The sequence below is a fragment of the Uloborus diversus genome, chromosome 10 (assembly GCF_026930045.1).
Source record: "Uloborus diversus isolate 005 chromosome 10, Udiv.v.3.1, whole genome shotgun sequence".
NCBI lineage: Eukaryota > Metazoa > Arthropoda > Arachnida > Araneae > Uloboridae > Uloborus > Uloborus diversus.
The window spans coordinates 50,613,671-50,623,699 of record NC_072740.1 but is presented as its reverse complement, the minus strand read 5'-3'; the positions used below and the strand labels follow the sequence as shown (position 1 = coordinate 50,623,699).

The window sequence follows — 10,029 nt, the reverse complement described above, 5'->3', positions numbered from 1 at the left end:
TGGCGTTCCAAAATGAACTTTTCTGGACCCTTTAAAAGTTAGGTGAGGTTGGCTATCTTCGTTTGGTAGAGTTACTGCGGTTCTACAATTGGTAAAGAATACAGAGAGTTTAGATGAAAGCAATGATTATGAGACAGAAATGAGTTTGAAAGCAATCAACGATAAAGCTTTACTGGCTGAAGAAATCTGAAAATTTGTAGAAATTAAATATTTAGAAAATCAAGAAAGGAGATTTATGTCACATCTTCTGTAAATTGGGCAAGTCAAAATATATATAAGAGAGATCAAGTCAATCCTAAAAATCATAATTATGTACAAAAATTATACATATAGTTTCTAATGGAAAATGTACTTCAAAATTCATTAATACAGTGTAACATTCATGCTCAATTCAATGTAAATATAAATGCGTGATGAAAATGGCCAAGGGTCGCACTTACCCCCCCCCCCCCCAGTGGGGAAAGTGTGACCCTTAGAAGAAGTGCCTTAAAGGAGATTTTAAAGCTTCTGCTTGTGGTTTAATTGCCATAATATATACTTGAAAACCTTAGGAAAGGACCTGAAAATGAACCTTAAAAATTTGGTAAACATACAAGTTTTTTTAACAGCACACCATCGTTCAGAAACTGATCTTTGAAAACTAGGGTACGCACTTACACGAACTCACCTTACATTCAATTGTAACATTGGATCAGAAGTCAACTAAAGAATGATCTTTAAATATACCTTTAAGAAAACTGTCTCAGGTTAACCATAAATGACCTTTTTTTCTGCTAGTAAAGTTATATAGATCTCTAAATTTATATCTTCTTGAAAAGGGTACAAATCTATTTGCTTGAAAGAAATGTACTGCATACATGAATTGTTTGAGTGGTGAAGAATTTTCTTATCCTTACACTAAAAGTGCGAAATAAAATGCGTAGTGACTTTTGTTTTATATAATTTTATTTTTGGAAAGAATAAAACATCTATAATTGACTCTAATTATTTCAAAAAAAGGTGATTTTGACCAATAAAAGTATTTTTACGTTCACTTATTACAAAAGAATTTTTCTGCTCAATTTCATGAATTCCTAGTGCAAATTAAATGCAAGTTCTAATTCCATTGATTTTTTTTACTGTGTACCTCACATTGTCACAAATTTCATCCACAATTTTTTTTAAGTGAAATGTTTTTTTCCCACCACCTTTGGGTTGTTAACTATTTCTTCTTGAAAATTATAGCAACAAAGAGTAGTGCAATTGCACTTTATGTATTTTCTTTACACCACAAGAGAAGAGTGATAAGGTTGATAGCTCTTCGTCACACTCAAATGGCAAAAAAACTAAACATTGAAAACTAACTATAATATTTCTGGTATCTGCATACACTGCATGAAACGTTCCTATCAAATTTTATCAACTAAGAAAACCAAGAAATTCATATGCCGTCATTGTATCAAAAATCGAACCTTTCCAGCACTGCTTCAATTCTATCATATTCAATGAAAATGATGAAAACCCACCCCTAGTAATGAGATTTAATTATCGAAACTTACAAAATATGTCAGAAAGTATGCTAAAATTTACATTTATATTGTGTTGAATGTGCAAGAGACAAATAAATCAATGATTTAAAAAAAAACTTGAACTTAAGACGATATTGAACAAGCATTTTGAAATCCTGCAATTATTGCATTGTGTTCACGAACCCCTTTTATAAATCTTGCTAACCACCACCTGAGAGCCAATGGTGTAGAATATAAGACATTTTTCTGGACCTCGATTGAAATTTTCAAAGTGTATGAACCCCAACTGAAATTACTTGCCGACACCTGGTTTTAAATATTATGTGGAAATGAAAAAACGAGTCCTATGAGAAAGCTTATATAAATACAAGTTTTGTTTTCAGCTCCTAAAAAGATAAACTTTCGCAGACTTGACGGCTGCATTAAAGCAGAGAAAATGAAGGAGGGGAAGGGGTATCGATATTCAAATGCTGCTATTTTTTTCACCTGGAACAAACTTCAGCAAAACTGAAAATCAATGCATGGAAAAAGCTCTGAGAAAATTGCCTTTGTGGCAAAAAAAAAAAAGAAATTTTCAGAGCAGCATTGTTGGGATTGGATACTAGATGAGGTAGAGTGTATATATATATATATATATATATATATATATATATATATATATATATATATATATATATATATATATATATATATATATATATATATATACAGTGCAGAACCTTTTATCTGGGAATCAGAAAACCGGCAACTTTTTGCCGATTTTCCCGCTATTAAAAAAATACATTTTCGGCACTTTTTGAAAAACTAAGCATTTTTTTGAAATACCTAAAAGAATATGAACGGTTTCTTAATAAGTACCATATTACTCACGTATAAATCTGGAAAATGTTTACAAAAACGAACTTCAAAGGGTTTGGCAAAATTTCCGAAATATTTTCTTGAATTAAAAAGTATACTCTTAAGTCTGAAGTTATCGATTTTTATTCCAACTGAAAACTAAAGAAATGAATATTGTCGCATTCTAATGTGATATTTTATTGAATGGCCTTTAATTAAAGCCGTTTTGAGCGTAAGTGACGTCGAGAAAGGGCGGGAAACGCCGAAAACCAGATTCGCGAATTTTCCGGATAGTTGATCATGGAATCTAGAAATCGTTAAACGCAAGACTGTAATAAGGCTGCAAAAACTCATAAATCAAATTTCTATTAATATTATCTTCATGCAAAAGCAATAGTTATCAATAACTATCGTAATCGCAAACTCAAAATCTTTACAAAACATTTTTTTTTATTTTAAATGCATTCATGAAAACAAATTCTTTCATACACTAGAAATATTGTACATTTACCTTCAAAAACTTGTTCCTTGCCCTTCCCTTCATTTTCTTTCATTTTAAAATATCAAAAATTGGTGGGGGTTTTTTTTTTCCGATTTCAAACTGATTGTGAGGTCTCAAGTCTTATGAATAACTTAAAAGTTTTGGTGTTTAAATTTTCTCTCACTAGTAGTTTTTAATATTTCGATATTTATAAGCATTTCTGAACTGTTTTCTTCTTACTCGAATATGTATTACTATTTATTATAGTAGTTTAAGCTTCATAAACAATTGGCCAGTAGCGATTTTTACCGATCCAGAAAACCGGGAAATTCAGATACCCGGGATAGCGATGGTCCTGAACTTCGCAGATAATTGGTTCTCTACTGTATATATATGTACAGTTGGCGCTCTGTTTAACGACGTTCTATTTAACGACTTTCTCTATTTAACGATGACGGTCCCAGGCGGTCCACTATATTGTTAAAAGCATTCTATTTAAGGACGCTTTCTACTCAAGGACGATTTTTTGTGGTCCCTTGAAAGTCGTTAAACAGAGAGCCAACTGTACATATATAAAAAGATATATATATATATATGATTAAAAAAACAGGAGCATCAGGACAAAAATCTAAAGATTAGGTCAAAATATTATCCCTCAGGAATATCATCGTAACAATGTCCTTTGTAACAACAATGTACAGGATATGAAATAAAAGAAAAACAAAGAAGTCAAGAAAATAACACTAAAATTAAAATAAAAGATATTGCTATTTAATGAAACCTTTCAGTTGAAGACATGTACAGTAGGAGCACTTCTTGTTTTTACAGATATCAAGGCAACAGTTATATTGATTGTAACATATTAGTTAGCATAGTAAATGATAAGTACAAAATATAAAAATAAATAATCTTTTTTCACTACATGTTTCAAACAAGGTTAAAAATGAGATAAACTTAAAATTCAGAAATTACAAGCTCTATTGATTTATTTTTCTATCATAATAGAACTGCCCAAAAGTATACTTACAGTCGACTCTCGTTAACTCAAAGCATTATAACTAGAATATTCCTTTTCCTCGAAGTTTTCATTCAGTCTCAAAATGTTTCAGTGCTTTCAATACAAAGTTGTCTCGATACCTCAAATGTACTTCTTTTTAGTCGAAGTTTTTATCAAAGTTTGGTTTCCATTTTATGCACAAAAATGCAGCCAAAATAAGAAATTTTTTTTTTGTTCTCCTTTAATACATTGCTTTCCTTATCAGTTTATTGGGGGGGGGGGGTAATTTATTTACAAGAGATCTTTAATGCACACAGTGTTACAAGATTACATGAGAAGTAGTCAATTGGGTTGCTTTTTCCCGTGGTTGATGACCTAAAATTTTATTGCTCGTAAAACTTGGAAAAAGTAGTCTTTTTTATCTGGATGACTCAAATAATCTTCTTTTAGGACAAAAAAATGTTTAAAAGCAATAAAAACTGAAATAAAAAATAAGTAAATTGGGCCTACAACATACAAACTTAATGACATTTTAAAATGCGATAAAAAATGTAAGCAGTCAAAAATAACTTTCTGTATCGAAATATCTTAATAAAATTTATTGTCTGTAAATATATTTTCCTGTAACACTAATAATTAATTTTATCTAAACTATAAGTGTTACACACTATTATGAACTATTCTTGAAAAAGAAAATAAAAATTATTCTTAAGACTGGGAAAGGAACTTCTGATATCTCGAACTACTGATTACTTCAATGTTTTTATCCGGTCACTTGGGAGTTATAGAGAGTTGACTGCATATGCGAAGAAACTGCTTTTAAGACACGAATTTTATGCCGTTTGAAACAAAGAAATTGCTCTCAAAACATGAATTCAATGCGGTTTGAAACAAAGAAATTGCTTTTAAGATATGAATTCAATGCCATTTGAAACAAAAGATTACAATGACTTTTTCACATCTAATGTAACTGTCATTTTTCTATGCCTTCATATATAGCAAGAGTTTTTACTTTTTGCACGCAAAAGTCGCAATTAGAAAGACAATTTTTAATGCTTTTATAAATTACTTTTTATTACATTCATTTTTTTTAGCAGAGACCTTTTCCTTGATACTCATACTTGAATTGAAAACCTAGTGTTCTCGTATAATGGAAATTGATTTTATGTTCAAGACATGTTTTTGTCTTTAAGCATAGTAAAAAGATTTAGCACTTTAACAGAAATTTTCATAGACATAAGCATTTTTATTCGGTGAAAAATGGAATGCTTTGAATTATTTGAAAAGCGAAAGAGTTCCAATACTGTTCATATTAAATACTAAATTCAAAGTATATGTTTACATAATGAGAGATTACAATAAAAAGACTCTTAATAGTGCACTAAAAAAATGCAAATCCATATTGCTAATCATCAAAATGATGTAAGAAAAACAAAAATGTAATGAAAAAGTAGTTTACAAAATGTTAACACGGAAATAAATGCATCAAAGTTTCAATTAATTACTTTTTAGCCTATGTCCAAAAATTTCAATATCAGCCAGATTTATCTGTATCTTCATCATCATCTGTATCGTGATGATGTGTCACAGCATTTGGAGGGTCAGCATATACATGTGAGACTGAGCCAACACCACTTTCAAGCCTTGAACGTCTTCTCAAAGGTTCCTGTAAATCTTGCAAATCATCATCTAAATCATCCTCACCATTTGATGCATAAGACTTTTCTTCATGCTCAACAGTTGATTCATGAGGCATCTGGAACATTTCAAGAGATATTTATTTAAAAAAAATGAGAATGCTTCTGAGAGACACACATTTTAATTAATTTGAAAGGGCTACAACAAACTTAAATGGGTTTCTACAGGGATAACAAGTTATAAAGCTGCATCATTAAAAATATACTATGAATGCAGGGGCAGATCCAGAAATAATTTCTAGAGGGGATATTAGGAGTAAAAAGTAGTATTTCCTTGTAAAATGTTACATAGCAGAGTTCTCATATAAGTTATTTTCAGGGGTTTTTGGCAGTGGTGCAGTTGAGTTGAAATGCTGCAGGATGGTGTAACTTTGTTTTTATTTTAACACAGACATTCCCCCACTTTTTTCAAATTTTAACGCAAGCATTATCTCACGTTTTGGTTTCAATAACTTATGCTTGTATCTTTAAACATCTCCCCCCTTTCCAACCCTTTTTTTTTTCTAAGACTATACAACTGTTCTTTAGGATCTCTTAAAGCAAATCAATCTACTTTAAAGTACCAAAACACCCATAATAATTTATTTTGAATGCATTTTTTGTATAAAATATATATTTTTACATTTTAAGTCAATTAAATACAAAACCCAACCATTATTTTACCAAATTCCATAGTAATAAGCTTTAATAATTAGAAACATTGTTATTATGATTGTAACACAAGACCTAGGTTAGTAAATGGATAGCCTTATATTGAGCTTTTATAAACTTATTAATATTTTTGCCATGAGATGGAGAGTTTATACAGAGACATTTAGAAATTCATTCTTGCATACAGCCAGATGTTATTACCTCCAAAACCCAGACAAGTCACGTGGGTTGTCGTATTACTTTTTTGAAGAGCAAAACCTATAAACACAATTTTAATCTTTAGTGACTTTGCAGACCATATCTGTGCTTTGATGTCAAAGGTTCCATTACCAAGTTTCTAAGAGCAGTCTGACTGAATTCAATTTTTCTCTACAACTAAGAATCTTCTGAAACAATTATAAAGGCTTAGAAAGGTTTTTTTTTTTTTATAAGAATTTCTGATTGGTATTTAGGGATGTTTGTTGCTGAACTAGATCAAGAGGGATCAAGGAAGTGCAGCAAGAAAGAACACACTGCGGCTATTAAATTAGAGTTGAATGGTCATTGCCAGCTTGCCAAGTAAGTACAAAGATATAACGACTACTATACATCTTAGAGTGACAGTCATTTGAAAAATGTATAACTTTGCACTACTTTAGTTTTACTGCATACCTGCCAACATCTACAGGGAAAAAATCCAGTAGCTAATTATGTCGGCTATTTCATTTTTATTTAGGGAAGAAGAAGGGTTTTTTATTATCCTTCTAGGTGCAACTAAATGTTCCTTACATCATATACACAGTCAAAAGAAATGATAAAAATTCAGGAATCTCCCGGAAAAACCAGTATAGTTGGCAGGTATATTTAAAGCTATTAAGTCAAGGTGTAATCTTAGTGTCAAAATAAACTATTGAAGTCAGTTGATCAAAACTAGAGGCAAAGGAAGGCCATAATTTTCTTCTGGCCTTCATGTGACTCTAATTTTACAACTGCTAACACAGTTAAACAGAATTAAACATTCTTAAACTTGGAATGATCTAACTGAGGATGAAATAAGGCAGGTTTTTTAGAAACTGCCCCTGGGCTTCTTGATGATTCAAGAGATGAATCAGAAAATATTTAACATTGTAATTTTTTTTAAAAATCCTTATTTAAACTTTTTTATGGAGCTTATAAATTGAATGAGTACAAATTAAAAAATTTAAATGCATACGTTGATATGGACAACACTGCTTTGACTTCAATGAAGCAATGGTTTCAGATATTGTTTCTGAAGTATGGGAATGTGCTTAAACCATTGTTTTATTTTTTATAAAATGAAACTTAAATAAAAGAAAAATGTCAGAACCACAGATTAATCCTGTAGCATTTTTTGACTTAACTTACATTCATTGTAATATGCACTTTCAAATGAAAAGCATTCATTACCAAAATTTTGTGCACCAAGTTCACCTATATACTTTGTACGATTATTGCACAATTGATAAGTAATTAATTGGGAAAGGATGAACTTTTCAAAATATACCCACCGCTGAACTAAGGAAATACGCAGCAAAACAAAGGCATAGCAAAATGTTATGGGTTTAGAGTATTTTTGTTCTACAGTCGATTAACTATGGTATTTAGTAATGTTGCATATGCCAAAAGTATATTAATTCAAATACAAATACAAAAGTGACGACCAGCAACAGGCTCTGGGCCCAGCTAGACTGATCCTAGTCAATTTACAATCCCCAGTGAAGATCAGTGGCCCTCTTAAAACTATCTACTCCCATGCTTATTACCACCTCTTCCGGTAAGCTGTTCCAAGGTTCCACTACTCTGCTATAATAATAATTTTTCCTAATATCCATGTTGCCCTGAGATTTAAATAGCTTAAAACAATGACCCCTTGTCCTGTTTTCAGTGCTAAACTTCCATCTCGTAACATCTTTCATTTTAATAAATTTAACAACTGAATCATGTCCCCTCGGTCTCTTCTTTGCTCAAGACTGTACATTTTTAGCCTTCTAAGCCTGTAATCATAGTCTAAATGAGAAAGTCTATTTATTAGCCTTGTAGCTTGCCTTTGAAGCCTTTCCAATACATTAATATCTTTCTTAAGATAAGGAGACCAAAACTGAACAGCATACTCCAAATGAGGTCATTCCAAACTTCTGTATAAAGGCAGAAGAACTTCTTTAGATTTGTTTGAAATAGATCTATTGATAAACCCAAGCATCTTATTGGCTTTGTTACTAACTATGCTACACTGTTGGCTGAACTTTAAATCCTGACTTATTAAGACGCCCAGATCAGTAACTTTTTCTGCCTGACTAATGACTGAACCTTGCAAATAATAACTTGTACACTTATTTCCATGCCCTAAATGTAGCACTTGACATTTCCCAACATTGACAGCCATACTCCATTTATCAGCCCACTCCGTAATATGATCAAGATCCTCTTGCAGCTGATTTGCTTGTTCTTCATTTTCTACACTCCCCATAACTTTGACATCATCAGCAAAACAATTCATGTTCCCAGAAATATTTGTATAAATATCTTTCATAAAAACAATGAACAAAACAGGCCCTAACACTGATCCTTGAGGAACCCCGCTTAAAACCTCACTCCAATTAGAATAATTTCCCCTTACAACTACCCTTTGTTTCCTTCCGGTCAGCCAGTTTTTTACTCAAATGAAAGTTTTCCCCTCCTATTCCTATATCAGCTAATTTGCTAAGTAGAGCAACATGCGGTACCTTATCGAAAGCTTTTTGAAAATCAATGTAAACAACATCTACAGGCTTCTTATTGTCCAAAGCCATGGTAACTTTGTCATAGAAATGTAATAAATTAGTTGCACAAGATGTACCTTTCCTGAAACCGTACTGAAAACTAGTCAATAGATTAGTAGTCTCTAAAAAATTTACAATCTTAATTTTTATCAATGTCTGAAAAATTTTGCAAACCATCGAGGTCAGACTCACAGGTCTATAATTTCCCGCACTCCCTTTAGACCCTTTCTTGAAGAGCGGTGTAATGTTAGCCAGCTTCCAGTCCTCTGGCACTGTCCCCGAGTTATAAGACGCATTGAAAATATTTACAATTACATCTGCTAATTCCTCTGCACATTCAACTAAAATTTTTGGATAAATATTTTCTGGTCCCGGAGCCTTAGTCTCTTTAATTTTTTTCAAATGAAGTAAAGCGTCATCCCTGGAAAATACAAAGTCCTCAAGCTGTACTATAGCTTGTGTCTTGTTGATGTCAACTGTTGAGATACAGTTATCGTTAAAAACACTCGAAAAAAAGTTATTAAGAACATTAGCAATATCATTATCAACCTGAATTAAAATTCCGTGCTCATCAACCAGTGGTCCAATATGACTATTTCAAACTTTCATTATATACACTGAAGTGACAAAATTCATGGGATAGCAATATGCAAATATACAGTTGGCAGTAGCATCGCGTAGAACAGGTATAAATGCGCAGTGCTTTCGCAGAGCTTTCATTTGTGTTCAAGTTGTTCATGTGAAGAGATTTTGACGTGATTATGACCGCACGACGGAAATTAACAGATTTTGAACGCGGAATGTTAGTTGGAACTAGACGCATGGGTCATGCCATTTCGGATATCGTTAGGGAATTCAACATTCCCAGGTCCATTGTGTCAAGAGTGTGCCGAGAGTATCGAATTTCAGGCATAACATCCCACCATGGACAGCACAGTGGTCGACCGCGTGCACTTAACGACCGAGACCGGCGACGTCTGCGTAGAGTTGTGAATGCTAACAGACAAGCAACACTGCGTCAAATAACCGCAGAAATCAATGTGGGACGTACGAGGGACGTGTCCGGTAGGACTGTGCAGCAAAATTTGTCTTCCTTGGG

General features: G+C 32.4%; 1 protein-coding gene across 2 annotated transcripts in view; it reads right to left on the bottom strand.

Moving 5' to 3' along the window:
- Window positions 1-3,575: 3,575 nt before the first annotated feature.
- Window positions 3,576-10,029, bottom strand: part of LOC129231601 (cytosolic purine 5'-nucleotidase-like) — a 125,405-nt gene continuing 118,951 nt past the window's right edge. For both annotated transcript variants that reach the window (XM_054865964.1, XM_054865963.1), the window contains one exon: window positions 3,576-5,579. In XM_054865964.1, the coding sequence (XP_054721939.1) occupies window positions 5,358-5,579 (222 nt within the window). In that variant the 3' untranslated portion in view covers window positions 3,576-5,357. The remainder of the gene's footprint in view (window positions 5,580-10,029) is intronic.